General features: G+C 38.7%; 1 protein-coding gene across 1 annotated transcript in view; it reads right to left on the reverse strand.

The window, feature by feature from the left end:
* TACR3 (tachykinin receptor 3) overlaps nucleotides 1-14960 on the reverse strand; it is a 62232-nt gene extending 47272 nt beyond the window's left edge. The window contains exon 1 of the mRNA XM_045183724.3: nucleotides 13983-14960. Coding sequence (XP_045039659.2) covers nucleotides 13983-14530 — 548 coding nt within the window. The 5' untranslated portion in view covers nucleotides 14531-14960. The remainder of the gene's footprint in view (nucleotides 1-13982) is intronic.
* Between the last annotated feature and the right edge of the window lie 854 nt (nucleotides 14961-15814).

The following is a 15814-nucleotide window of genomic DNA, read 5'->3' on the forward strand; positions in this document are numbered from 1 at the left end:
CACAAGTATAGAATGCTGCCTGGCTATTGTTTATGTAAATAAACATTAGTTGTTGTAGGTGCTCTTGATCCATAAAATTTCAACTTCTGGCCTATGGCGCTAGGGCATTTTTTGCTTTGACAAATCCCTAGAAATACAACCTTTCTTGAAACTTCAATTTTTAGACAAATTTTATTGTGTACTTTTTCATAACTTTTAAATGAACTTAACAATGACTCTATTAACTGATTAATTAATTACAAGTATTGTCTTGTAATTTGAGGAAAATTATATTTAAATAATAAAGTATCAGAATAGTGAAAGTATTTGACTTCACTGTATATGCTTTCTCTTTTTATCTTTATCTTTTATTTTATTTTCCCAACTTTATTGAAGAAAAATGGACAAATTGTATATATTCAAAGTGTACAATTTGATGTTTTCTTAAGTATATTTTATTGATTATGCTATTACACTTGTCTTTTTCTCCCCATTTATCTGCCCCCTCCCCTGCACCCCCTTCCCCTCTAGCACTCCCTTGCCCTTAGTTCATGTCCATGAGTTTTACATATAAGTTCTTTGGCTTCTCTATTTCCTATACTATTCCTAACCTCACCTGTCTGTTTTATGCCTACCAGTTATACTTCGAATTCCCTGTACATTCCCACACCCATTCTCCCTCTCTCCCTCCCCACTGATAACCCTCCATATGATCTCCATTTCTGTAATTTTGTTCCTGTCCTAGTTGTTTGCTTAGTATTTGTTTTTGTTTTCTAGGTTCAGTTGTTGATAGTTGTGAGTTTGTTGTCATTTTACCATTCATAATTTTTGATCTTCTTCTATTTCTTAGATAAGTCTCTTTAACATTTCATATAGAAAGGGCTTGGTAATGAAGAACTCCTTTAACTTGATCTTATCTGGGAAGCACTTTATCTGCCCTTCCATTCTAAATGATAGCTTTGCTGAATAGAATAATGTTGAATGTAGGTCCTTGCCTTTCATAACTTTAGATACTTCTTTCCAGCTTCTTGCCTGTAAAGTTTCTTTTGAGAAATCAGCTGACAGTCTTATGGGAACTCCTTTGTAGGTAACTCTCCTTTCCTCTTGCTGCTTTTAGGATTCTCTCCTTATCTTTAATCTTGGGTAACTTAATTATGATGTGCCTTGTTGTGTTCCTCTTTGGGTCCAATTTCTTTGGGACTCTCTAGGCTTCCTGGACGTCCTGGAAGTCTATTTCTTTTGCCAGAGTGGGAAAGTTTTTCTTCATTATGTTGTCAAATAAGTTTTCAATTTGTTGCTCTTCCTCTTCTCCTTCTGGCACCCCTATGATTTGGATGTCAGAGCACTTAAAGTTGTCCTAGAGGTTCCTAAGCCTCCCCTCATTTTTTTTTGAATTCTTGTTTCTTCCTTCTGTTACAGTTGGATGTTTATTTCTTCCTTTTGTTCCAAATTGTTGATTTGAGTCCCGGTTTCCTTCCCTTCACTGTTGGTTCCCTGTATATTTTCCTTTATTTCACTTCATATAGCCTTCACTTTGTGACCAAGGTTAACTAATTCTGTGAGCATCCTGATTACCAGTGTTTTGAACTCTGCATCAGATAGGTTGTCTACCTCCTTGTTGCTTAGCTCTTTTCCTAGAGTTTTGATCTGTTCTTTCATTTGGGCCATATACTTTGTCTCAGTGCACTTGTGTAGTAAGGGGGCAGAGCCTTAGGTACTTGCCAGGGTGGGGCAACCCTCTTTTCTGCTTTGTGGCTGTGTCTGTGGGGGAGAGGTCAGAGAGAGAACAATGCTGCTCACTTGCTCTGCTCTAGCCACACTTTCCGTCACTTCCCTCTCTTCCCACAAGTGGACTGTGTCCTTTCAGGTGCAGATTCCCAGGTGGGTGGGTTTGGGTACATTCTAGTATCCCCTGGGCTTCTCCAGTGAACTCTTCTGTGAGACTGGGAGGTCCTCCTGCTGTCGCAACCCCCACAGGATTTTACAGCTAGAGGTTTTGAGTCTTTAGTTTCCTGGTCAGCCACCTCCCGCCTTGCCCTTATGGTCCATCACCTTGCCCCCATGGTCTGCCACTGTGCTGTGGGTCCTCTGTGCCAGGCTGCCCATCTCTGCCCCTCCTACTGGTCTGGATGTTTCTTTAACTCCTTGGTTCTCAGAGTTCCATGCAGTTTGACTTTCTGGCAGTTCTGGTTGTTTTCTGTTTTTAAATTTGTTGTTAGCCTTCTTTTGGTTGTGCATGGAAGTGAAGCATTTCTACCTATGCCTCCATCTTGGCTGGAACTCTGTATATGCTTTCAATTTAAATTTAGCAATTAGGGTTATCTATTCATTTACTTATTTATTAAATATCAAGTATTTATTTTCAAACATTTCTTAAATGTCAGCTATTTTCCAGGACTCTGTGACATTCTTTGGCTATATTGATAAACACAATAGATGTTGTTCCTAGTCTTGTGGAGTCAGAGAATGCAGAAGAAATACTTTATTAGAATTTTCTGAAAACACATAAGAAATTATTACCCAAATGTCACTTGGGGCAACATTGCCTCTTGAATGTTAGATTAAACTTTCCTTGGAGCTTTAGTGTAATGGTCTTTGTGAGTTAAGCACACTTCCTGGTGATTGCTAAATATTTCTACCTGAACTATTTGCTGCCTTTTTCATTCTTGAACCTATAAAATACATTTATCTCACCCAGTGTGAACCTTGGTGCAAATGTGTACTGTCACCTGATTTCCACAAGAAAGTCACTTATAGAAAGCATTTCAAATTTCAAAATTTTATTGGATTTGCACATTTAAGGAAGGAAAGAATACACCATTAGTTGTGATCGTGATGGTCCCAAACTTGGCTTCCTTCCCTTTGTTATACTCACCTTATAGTCTGTCATTTTCTAAAACCCTACATGCACCATGAGTGATCCTGTCACTTACAGTCCCTTGAGAGGTTTAGCCTAGTCTCCTGTTTCCTCATTAGGCTAGTCTGTCTAGCCCTACTGGGAATTCTCCTGAATGAAATTGTCCTCATTGTGTGCATTGTGATGTTATGAAGAAATATACTATTAAATATAAAGCATAAAATAGAGAATTTGACCTAATACTGAAGTAATGGGAGAAGTAATGGGAAGTAGCCTCCCAGAATTAATTAGAATGAAGGTGGGATTGGAAGGGAAAGTGGACGAGCAAGTCCGGGGTTGGAGAAAGTGTGAGGCATTTGAAGAGCTAAAGAAGGCACAGAGCCTATACAGCACAGAGGTGAGGGAGAAAAAGAAATATCAAATGAGCTGGAGACTGAGCATGACTTCACTGATATAATATATTCAATATAAACTAAGATTTTCTTTTTTAACAATAAAAGCAGTAATTGCTAACATATTAAATGTTCCTATGTACCAGACACTCTTCTAAGACCTTTATATACAAATCAATGTCTTTAAATTCTAATTATTTATAGTAACTATAAAATGATTTATATAAAAATTCTACCTTATTGGTGAACAATAGATGAAACAATTTCTCCCCAAAATTTCAGACACAAGCTTAAAAGTGGTTTTCTATACTGACAATATAAAACTTACTGCTAAAGATTATTTCTGTTACTTCTACTATTTCTGATGGTAATAACTTAAAAATCAGAACATAATAGATTTCATTCATGAGATATTATAAAATTATAAATGACTTTTTTGAAATTTAGTTTACTACTGTGTCATTTCTATATTTTCAAAGGAAACTAATGGCAAGACATATTATATAACCTTGCACATATCACTTCAAAAGCACTTCTCTCACAAAGTCACTTTTATGTTATCAGTCATATATTAAACAATTTTGTTAACTTTTAATTACCTATGTAAATATTTTTGAACTCTTAGCAGATTATATTTGTAGAAACAATGACTTCATCAACATCTACTTAAAGTTCAAATTCACCTAAATATTTCTAGTATTCGATTATTTTAATATTGTCTCTAGCTCTTCAACAGGAATTTGTTCTATCAGGGTACTAGGGTATAGGGTTTTTTTTTTTTCTAAATCTCTCCTTTTAAACCAATTTCCTGTATGAAAGTAATTAATGAGATCTATGCAACTTCAATGAGGGCAACTTGTGATTCAGTGATTAAATAAAAATATTTAATGTTATACTTGGAAACTTTGTAAGTTTGTAAGTTCTTTGGGTACACTAGGAATGAATTCCTTTCAATTTTTCTAAACTGGATCTGACAATATCGAACTCCTTTCCGAAGTAAATAATGGCATGTAGCAGTTCCACTACATTATCCTCAAACTCATAGAGATGACGGTGCCAATCAAACTGAGGCTATCCAAATCTTTTGGTATTTGAATTCTTTAAAAAAATGTTTATTGATTTTAGAGAGAGAGGAAGGGAGGGAGGTATGGAGGGAGGGAGGGAGAATGAGGGAGAGAAAGAGAGAGAGAAACATCAATGTAAGAGAGAAACCTCAGTTGGTTGTCTCTCATATGCACCCCGACCTCACCCCAGCTAGGGATCAAACCCACAAACGAGGCATGTGCCCTGACCAGGAATTGAACCCCCAACCTTTTGATATATGACACAATGCTCCAACCAACTGAACCACACTGGGCAGGGCCAAAGCATTGGGTATTTAAGTTGTGATAGTGTAAATGTTTATTTAACTGTGCTAATGGAAGAAAGCAGGTAATAGATAACCTCTAAACTTGGAAAATAAAGATGGGAAATGCAGGTTATTTTCATATCTAAGTTTTAATTTTAACATATTTTATGATTTATTTAATTTTAACATATTTTATGATGTGTTAACATATTTTATCAAATTACCTTAATAAGGTAATTTGAGCACAAATTATTCAATGATAGAAAATGATAGGAAAACAATTTGTATTGAGTGCCAAATATTTGCAGTCATTATCCTAAAAGCTATGAATATAGTAGTAAACAAAATAGATATTAGTAAATAGAATGAAGAAAAATAAAACAGCATAAGTATATAGAAAATGGCATGAAGCTACTGTTTCAGACAGTAATCAGTTCAAACATGAGATACACTGAGCAATGAAAAGTTATTTCTTGTAAAAGTAGCTTCTCTGAACCTGCAAATGTAAAATAATTTTATTTTTATAGTCTTTCTTTTTTATTCTCATGGACTTTTCAACTCAGTAGGGCAGACAGACAAAAAAACAATAAACACTACAACTGAACAAACTATCTTGTATTTTAGATGGCGATGCATGTGACAAAGAAAAAAATAAAGTGATTTAAAATAAAGGAGTCAGGGTCTGGGGACAGCTCAGAGAATGAGTAACGGGCCATCTGGAGGGCGAGAGTTTCAGCGAGTAAGATCCAACATGCCTAGTGCACTGACGGAATAGAGGGGGCCAGTGATGGTGGAGCAGAGTGGTGGTAAGGTCAGAGAGTAACCAGTGGCCCGTTACTATACATTCTTATAGACTATTGTAAGGACTTTGATTTTTACCCTGACAGAACTGAGGAGCCGTTAGAAGATTTGTGGAGGGGATATAGGATCTGATTCAGTAATAGGATCGCTCTGGTTGTTGACTGAGAACATACTAAAGAGGGACAAGGGTAGGAGTAGGGTAACCAGTTAGGTGAGAAATGATGTTGACTTGGACTGGAGAAGCAGCAGTAGGCATCTTAAAAAGTGATTAGATACTACACATACTTTGAAAGTAGAGATGATTAGATTTGCTGATGGATTGGGTATGGAATATGAAAGAAGAGATGAGTTAAGAATACTTCCAAGAATTTTGACCTGAGGCTGAGATTTTGACCCCAGAAGACTGCAGGAGGACCGAGTTTTCGGGAATATCAGGAACTCAGTTTGAGACATGTAAAGTCTGAGATGCCTGATAGATTTCCAAAGGGTGAAGTCATGGAGGTGGTTGGATTTAGACTCTGAAATACAGCTGAGGGGTTCGAGCTAGAGACATTCATTACAGTACCACCAGGGCATGGGCGGTATCTATTTTGTTTATCCCAGTGTGCTTCAAAGTTTTGTACATAAAAGGTAATAAATATCTGTTGAGTAAGTGACAACAAATATAGTGAGTCATGTGCTGGTAAATGTTTTAACCACAAACAGTCTGAGGGAAAAAAACCAAAAACCAAACCCAAACAAAACAAACCCCTGATTTTTAGTGTTTGAAAATTTCTGTGGTATAAATACTACTATAATTTCAAGCTATCAAAGTAACATCACTGGGTGCAAAGTTGGGAAGAAATGTGCACAGTTGATTCCTTGTAGCCAGTAAAAAACAGCTCCAAAGCGCAATTGAGTTCACTATTGTTTAGTAATATGATCAACACATATTTTCCTTACTTACAGGTGTACGTGAAAGAGGATTTTAAATAATCTTGATATGTGGACTGAGGTGAAGTTTAAAAAAGTCTTATGGATGATAATACAAGGTGAAAATAGGAGACTTAAGTGAATATTAAAAACCCTATGTCACATACAAAACTAAGAGAAACCCTGAGCTGTTTATCCCTGTGCTAGTAGGCAGGCTTCTAAATTACTCCACAGAGGTGAATTATCTTTACATAATTCCTGGGAAAAAGATTTCACGGCTTATAAAATAGCTTATGATAATGTTAACAGTACTCTGTTGTCAGAGTTGTCTTCATGATTTCTAATTCAGCCTACAAATTGTGTTTAAGACGTTGCTACAAAACATCTACCACAAAAATAGCTACATAAATTGTAATCAAGTAGTTCTCTTTTTGAGTCCAAACTGTTTGGCATGTATTTCAGAGTCATTATTGAGTTTTTTTAAAGAAAGATTGTATTTATTTATTTTTAGAGCAGGGGGAAGGAAAGGAGAATGAGAGGGAAAGATACATCCATATGAGAGAGAAACATTGATAGGTTGCCTCTGGTACATGCCCCAACCAAGGACGAAACTTGGAACCTAGGCATGTGCCCTGACCGGGAATCGAACCAGTGGCCTTTCGCTTTGTGGGTCAATACCCAAACAACTGAGCAGCACTGGTCAGAGCTATTACTGAGTTTTTTTAAGGTATCTAATTAATTAATTAATTAATCAATTAGTTAATATTAATAATTTTTACAGTGGTAAAACAGATATAATGTAAGATTTACCATTTAACCATTTTTAAGAGTGGAGTTTGGTGCTATAAAGTACATTCACATTGTGCAATCATCATCACCATACATTGTCAGAACTTCAAAAATATATTTTGTTTCATGTAAAAATGTGCATTTTGTTTATATATTTTATAATCATAAAAATATGATTATAATTATGATATAAATAGGTATATACAAATATGTATATTTCAATTAAATATGTATATAATCATAAAATATATAAAAGAAAATAAAATTAACCAAAGTCTCATTATTGGGCAAATCAAATCTCAATCAGTCTTATTGCACATATAGAATTATATCAGACTGTTAAGTTCATGGTCTAAAAATTCCTCATGTGTTTCAGGTCCTTCTGAGTCTCAAATGGCATTCAGTCTCTGACTGTGTCTAATGAGGTGGTGGAGCTGTTGCCTGTTTGCAGCATTTATTTAATGTATCATTGAGCGTGCATTAATAAAAATGATTTATGCTCAGAGGGATGAGGCGCAGGGAAGAAGATGTATGGACAGTTCATCATCCTGGACACACACTTTCGAGCTGAGCCCCAGGGAGCCAGTACTTGAAAGTAGAAGATGAAAGGACACTCGCCATTAAGAAATTGTTAATGGAGCAAAAAAAAAAAAGTAAGGGACAAGATCATTTTTTCAAATTCTACTTGGAACAAAAATAGACATCTCAAATATTTCAGGCAAAGAGCAAGTTTTGCAACTTACGAGTTTTTCAAATTTGGATGCAATGTGCCCAAAACAACAATATGGAGAAGAACATGGCTTCTTCCTCCTGAGAAACTGTTAAGCTCTGTACCAAAGTGTTGACATTGTCTTCCTTTCTTCCACGCTCCTTCCCTCCCTCCCCTCCCTTCCTTCCTTCCCCTCTCTCTCTCTCTCCCTCCCTCATTTCCTCTCTCCTTCCCTCTCTCCCCACCTCTCTCCCTCTCCTCTTCCTTTTCCCCCTCCTCCTCCTCCTTCTTTTTCTCTTCTCTCTCTCTCTCTCTCTCTCTCTCTCTGTCCAGGGTGTGGTGGAGAGAGTGAAAGTGCTAAAGACAACTACTGATAAGCTCTTATCAGACCTCCCTAGAAACTCTTTGAAATAATTGGGAAAATAGCAAGATATGGTTTATAAATAATGGTCATAAACTAAAAATAATGGATATTCACATATCCATTACCACCTAGTTACCACATTTATATGCATGTATCAGGAGATGTGGGAAAATTGATGTTATATTCAAATATGTGTTTTTTTGGTTCTTGAATAAGAACTACAAATTATAGAATGCCAATGACTTATAATGAATTTCCTAAAAGTAATCTTTTTTAAAACATAGTTTTAGTTACTGTTTCTCAAAGAACCCAAAGGCAAAGTAATTGATCTTAGGTTAAACTCATCAAGTTCATCATCTGGGCTAAGGGAAAAAATATGAGCTAAGTCTTACTGCAACATGTCGACTATTAACTGCATGGGCAATGGCTTTCTCTGAAGTAGAAAGGAATACGGAGGTTAGTTCAGGGAGCTAGAATTAAAGACTGATACAGTAGTTTCAAAAATTAACTAAAGTGTTTATATCCAATAATATTTATAGCAATGTTGTAACATTTACCACAATACATTTAAGTAATTTCATTCATTTATATTTGTCTACTGTATTGTATAAATTATGTCTTTATAATCCAGAAGAAAACCAATTAGATAAGAGAAAAAATTGGAGCTCTTCATTCAAATATGGAAAATGAAGCCATGAATTTGGATGAGATTGTGTGGAAAGAGTGAGGCTTCACAATTTTATTTATGACTGTATTTTTTATTTGCCCATAATTAATTTTAAAAGAATTAGAGGTTCTATGGATACTTTGCATAACAGCCTTATGAAAAAGAAACTTCTTAAAGAAATTTAAAAACAAATAGTAGTATATAAGATCAATTTTTATCTATGTGAATAAAAAATATAACCTAGTTCAGTTAGATGAAATATTTCTTTTAATTATTCATGCCAGGTGTGTTGCTGTGTTTAAAGAATGTAAAGTATTTTTTCTATCTTTGTTAATATTTTGAACTATCAAATAAAACATTAATATTGAATTACTTAAGGTTCTCAGGTAAGAAATAGTGAATATCATCTTAAAAATTCTTTAATGAAATGTTCCAATCAATACTGGACCATGTGCTCTAAAATTTTCCTTTACCCTGTGTGAATAAGCCTTCCTAGAGTTTCTAACTGTATCTCAAAAATGTGTTTAGAAAATATTTTCTGTTTTCTAATATCCCCACATATTGATTGGTACATCATAAATGAATAAAAATGACAATATTTTATCATATTATCTGTTCTATTAATAACTGTCTAACATATACATTCTCAATTAAGATATAGGTAATATAAAAGATGTGATATACACACACACATACATACATATACATATATGCTATATGATGTATAGTATAAACAAGCCCTAACTTCTAATCTAATTGAAGGAAGAACTTTGTCTAGTTAAACCCTGCAGTCCTCACAGCTTCTCAGGAGCTGTAACAGTGTGGAAGTTCAGGAGAGCATGGGCCTGGGAGTAGGCTGCAGTGATTTGAATCTTGGCTCTACTGCATGATCCTGGGGAAGCTTAGCATCTTTTAGATGTTATATTTAAATTTACATTACAAAATGGCAAATTTGGGTAAGGTACTAGAAAGAAAAAGTGACTCTTTATTGGCAAATAATTCCACTGTGTGTGTGTGTGTGTGTGTGTGTGTGTGTGTAGGGCTGGTGAAGTAGCCTTCTGGGCAAGAAGGAACTGTGCAGAACGAAAGGTGGTTTCTTGGTCAATAAAGACACAGTTTTTCAGGAATCTCCAACAAAGTAGAAGGGAACACATTTCAGGATAAGACCAGAACCTGTATCCTCACGTTGAAATCTTTAGTAGAGTTACCAATATTGTATTTTAGAAAGTGGAAGTAGAAAGTGAGCAACTCTTCCAGCGCAGAATGAAGGGTCAAGCACTTCAAGGAAGACTCAATGCCTTTTTCTCAACAAAATGTGTAACCACTGGCTTGAGGTTCTCCATTGGCAAAATACAGGTATTCATGAAGGTGGTATCTACAATCCTTCTCAGGTCTAAAATTTCTAAGGTCATAGGCACTTGCAAGCATTTTGCTGCAGCTGAAGAGGAGTCAGATGTGCCTGAGTAAAAGAGAAAGTAGTTTTCAAGCTCAGAGGGCCTTTTAACTTTAGGCTGTGGGATAGAGTGAATTGAGTTTTCTAGTGGGATACAACTGAGTTTATATTAAATGGGACAGAAAACACTCTCAATTAAATAAGTCAAGTGTTCACCCTGCAGTCTCAATGATGTATTCCTTTTTTTTTTTGCCATAAATTTCTCCTTTAATTAACAGGAAAATTTCAGCCTTGTATTGGTGGGTTGTACTCTAGCAGAGATCACAACTTAATAAAAGAGTGTAAACACTAATATGAAATTCTTGTCTATCTCTGTTAATCAATTTATCTTGCTATCAGTTTTTTTATTGTATAAGATTCTTTTCTTTTTTTCTTTTTGTTTAATTACAGTTATCCCGATTCCCTCCCCGCCGCCCCACTACATTGCTTCCCCTGCTCCCCATGCCCCCACTCCCCCAGTCAGCCTCCACCCTGTTGCCCATGTCCTTGGGTCCTTTATACATGTTCTTTGATGAGACCCTTTCCCTTCTTTCCCTTGTTATCCCTCTCCCCCTCCCCTCTGGCCACTGTCATTTTGTTCCTTATTTCCATGTCTCTGGTTCTATTTTGCTCATTTGTTTGTTTTATTGATTAGGCTCCACTTATAGGTGAGATCATATGGTATTTGTCTTTTGCTACCTGATTTATTTCACTTAGGATAATGCTCTCCAGGTCCATCTGTGCTGTTGCAAAGGGTAGGAGCTCCTTTTTCCTTTCTGCTGCATAGTATTCCATTGTGTAAATGTACCACAGTTTTTTGATCCATTCATTTACTGATGAGCACTTAGGCTATTTCCAGCACTTGGCTATTGTAAATAATGCTGCTATGAACATAAGGGTGCATAGGTTCTTTTGAATTGGTGTTTCAGGGTTCTTAGGGTGTAATCCCAGCAGTGGGATCACTGGATCAAAAGGCAGTTCCATCTTTAGATTTTTGAGGCATGATGTATTATTCCTTTGAGGCATGATGTATTCCTTTAGCAATAAAAACTAACTAGGGATTAAACAACCTTTAAGATTATTTCAACATTAATTGTATAAAAAATATAATTTCTGTGAGCATATACTATGTGCCAAGGAGTCCAGGCAACCGTAAACAAAGGACCATGACTCACCTGAATTTCCTCAGAAGGGTCATCACTGCGAACTGAAATCTATAAAATAACTGCAAATACCAGTTTTTAAGTTTTTTTTCTACTTCACCCTTGATGTAGGGAGATTTCTTGCACTGGTAAACTATTGGGAGTTCTAAGAACTGTTATATTTGTATTATATTTGATTTTAAAAATTATCTTAAAGTCTTTTCTTTATTTCTGTATTTCTTTTTATCAATTGTGTGCTAAAGAATACTATTTTAAATAACAGTTTTTAAAAAGATTTTTAGTGTCCAAACTGAGTATGCTTCAGATTTTGTTGCAAATTGTATGCTCCGTAAATTTTATATAGTGTTAGTAATTGAATGTTCTCTAATAAAGAACACATAGTATTTATTAATTTCAAACCAGTGAGTGTAATGAAATAGCATTATGTTAGCCATTAAAATAACTCCAAGCCCATTTCAGATTTTGTATAAATGCCGGCAGACAATATTTCTTACTTGGAACACCACCGATTTCACACACACTAAATTTTCATAAAATTTCATAATGCATCATTAAAAGGTAAAGGATATTGGGCCAATTTCATAACATAATATATGCTAGTGCCTCCTCTCCTGATCACAACATTAAAAACCATATGCTTACAATAAATGAAAAAGACAAAAAATAAAAAAGAAACAGACAAAACAAGGAAGGTACGCAAACCAAAGCAACATTCATTTATATTTTGTTAGGGCGAGGTTAGAAGCAATGTTACCTGTTGCCCAACTTGGGGCTGATTTAATTGCTCCTTTTTATTTCTACCCTACAAAAATGAAGGTTGAGACATGTGGAAAATCAGATATAAGGGGGAAAAGGATGACTGAAAGTTTCAGAGATGGCAAAAAAACTGTGATTTTGTGTTTATTTCTTCTACGAAGTGGCAACTCACCACTGCCCCTTCAGTTTAATGCTCTGAGTCTGGCGTTCAAAACAGTTTCTAAAGATGTGATCAATAGTTCCGTGCTCACTATTTCAAAAGAGTAAACACAAAAGGATAGACTTATGGAAATAACTTTTTTCCTTATTGTTTTCCTTATAATGGTGGCTTAATGTAGTAAGAATTAATATTAAGACTCATTTTATTTTGAAATAGGCTTGCTAATGTCAAAAAAGTGTACTTTTCTCTCCATGGGTGAGATATTGTGATTTGCAGTTACAGTAAAATCATCCCCTGTATCTCCCATGTGGCTGCCAATCACAAAACCGAGGCTACAATCAACTGGTGTGGTTGATTTAAGCGTAGTGTTGAATTAAAGTGTAAGCAGCTTCAATAATATGTGGTGATTTACCACTGTCTTAACACAAGCATGCATATTTCATAATGTTCAATATGAGAAAGCAAATGCACACAGAACATTTTAAAACTTAAACATGAGAAGATACATTGGAGGTCTATCCAGCTTTTTATGTGAGCATCTCAGAATCTCCACTGTAGATGAGGAAACCATCTAAAAGTTAAACAGCTACAAATCAGTGTGTCTAATTTCTTTTCTTTTAAAAAATGTATTGGATTTGTCAGGTGATATTGGTTAATAAAATTATACAGGTTTCAAGTGTGCAATTCTACAATACATCTTCTATATCTTGTATTGTGTGTTCACCACCCCAAGTCACCTTATCCCCCTGCCCCTCTCCTTACCCCACCCTCTTTACCTTCTTCTCCCTCCCCTCCCCTCTTTCCCTGTGGTAATCACCATAATGTCACTTGTGTCTATGAGGTTTTAATTTTTCTTTACTTAATCCCATCACCTTTCTCACCCAACCTCTCAACTCCTCTCCCCTCTGACAGCTGTCAAGTCTGTTCTCTAACCATTTATTCCGCGGAGTTTTTGTTGCTCTTTATCTGAAAGATTTGGATGCAATCTTCGAGGCACAGGATGTACCCAGCTCACAGCCCCTGCAGATTACTGGGAGTGAACTCCAACCCGAGGTGGTGTGGAAGCTGCTAGCTGGTGGCAATCTTTGGGAGGGAGTTCGTTGCCCGGCTGGATGGATGTTCCGTGACTAGGAAGCGAAACCAGCGTTGACCCTGGGCTAAGGATAGGAAATGTGTTGGGTGGGAATGAGGACCCGCAAACCAGAGAGCGGAAGGAAGGGTGGAGGTGACTTCATCCATTCCTCTGAGTGAATGGGTTCTGACAGAGAGATGGAGAGCAAAAAAAACCACATTTTACAGAGACATAAATTTTGCTGAGTCGTTTGAAGCCATTTGGGAAATTTGCTAGCATTAAGTATTTCTAGCTGATTTTGTTCAACTTGGAATTACAGATTTCCCCATATTCCTCATTCAATCCCTCGAAAGCTCTTAAGGGGGTCACGGGGTCGGGATGGGCGTGGTGGGGCCAGAGAAGCAAGCTGGTTCAGGCCTTGGACGACTACAAATGGGTCCCTGCCCTCCCTTCTCCGAGAACGCCTTCCCAGTAGCTTTCCTTTTATCAAACCCGTCTGGTCACCATTTCCTTTGTAACCTTATCCCCCTGCCGGCTCTTTTCTGTCCCTTCTCCCTCCTCCTTCCCGGCTTTCAGCTCACCTGTCCACCGCAATGGCCGTCATGGAGTAGATGCTGGCGAACACCGCTGTGATCGGGAAGAAATTCTGGAAGCGACAGTAGTTGGCGCCGAAGTACCACTCGCTGTGCAGAGCATAGATGAAGTTGACCAAGGTGTTGAAAGCGGCCATGGAGGCGTCGGAGAAAGCCAGGTTCACGAGGAAGTAGTTGGTGACGGTCCTCATGCGCTTGTGGGCCAGGATGATCCAGATGACCACGAGGTTCCCGAAGACCGCCACAGCCACCACCACGCCGTACGCCAGGGACCAGAGCGCGATGCGCCAGGACGGCTGCACGAACTGGTTGGTGAGGTTGGCCCGGGGCTGCGAGGGCGCGGGGGAGGTCGCGGGCAGTCCCAGCGCGGAGGGCGAGGCGGAGAGGTTGCCGGCTGGGGCCAGCAGTTGCAGCCACTCGGCCTCAGCCGCCCCCACGGTGGCCCCAGCCGCGAGCGCCTCGCTCAGGGGCCCGGCGTCAGCGCCCGCTCCTCCCGCGCCGGCGGTCCAGTTCGCGGCTGCAGGGAGAGAGGCCATCGCCCCGGGTCTGCAGCCCCAGATACGCCCACTCACCCGCTGTCGGCGCCAGCCGAGTCTCCTGAAGTTCTTTGCCTCCTGGGCTCTTTGCTGCTGGGCGGGCGGCCCTCAGCACCCCGTGGAAGCGCCCCAGGGAAAGTACTACTTCCCTAGCTGGTGCAGGAAAGCTTCGAATCAGCAAGTGATGCGGAGCACCGGCACCACGTCCTCCGAGGAGTTTGAGACTTCAGCAAGCTGGCGGGATGAGATCGTTGTAAAGACAGATGCTAGGAGCTGTCATCAGCGGGGATCTCGGGGTTCGTCCCGCCGGAGCTCCCCACACCGGCTAGAGCATCCCGGCTCCGGCACTTAGCGCGCTTTATAGCTCCCAGTTTTAGTGACGTTATGGGGGCCGCAGAGCTGACCAATCCCTTTGCAGGCTACGATTGCGCTCCTTTCCTCCACCTCCCGCCCTCCTTTCGAAGTTCATTCATTCACTACCTGCCTCCCAGCAGCGGGAGCTTGGCGGATGGACCTGCTTAAGGAAGGGCTGCATTGTCTCAGGTGTAATCAAAATCTCTCCAAGATTGTTTCTCCTCTTTGCACTTCAAGATATTTTGTTGAGGTCCCTGCTCTCAGACATTTACGGTGGGCTGTTCTTTTCTGAACCAATTAAAGCATTCACCGGTAAATCGAAAACATCCCAGGGGATTTTTCTGAGCGTGTGTGGATGCAGCCAGCTGCGGGCTGTGGGCGTAACCAGCCTCGCGCCCGGTGCTAGGTGTTACTGGCTTTGGGAATCTCACTCAACTTTCTGCGTGTGTGTTTATGTTATCACTTCTCAGATCTCTTTTCTGCTCGCTCCGTTTCTCCTGGAGGATTCTGCTCTGGTTGGAATGGCACAAGTACAGAGCGTAAATCAAGAAATCCGAGGTGCATTTTCTTGAAAAACAACAAGACTTGGATTTACTACATTGCTGGGATAAACATATCCTGTAAGCAATCTAAATAATACACTTGGTTATATAGTTTTGCACATTTGGCTCATTGGTTTTTAGGGTCTGACCATGAGGACACGCTGATGAAGATGAGCAGCAATACCCTTAGTTTCCTGGGCAGGCCCGACTTCTGTCTGAGCTTTGTCTGGAGCAAGGGAGCCTGAGTGCACTGTGGAATGCAAGCTGCAGAAAGTACTCTGTGCTTAGACAGGTTTTATAGGCAATTTATCAGTATGTTCCAGAGGCGATGCTCTCCTTTATTAATTTCCTGGGGGCAGGTGCGCAGGGATTCCGTGTTAAACATAAT

Source organism: Desmodus rotundus, chromosome 4 (assembly GCF_022682495.2).
Source record: "Desmodus rotundus isolate HL8 chromosome 4, HLdesRot8A.1, whole genome shotgun sequence".
NCBI classification, from domain to species: domain Eukaryota; kingdom Metazoa; phylum Chordata; class Mammalia; order Chiroptera; family Phyllostomidae; genus Desmodus; species Desmodus rotundus.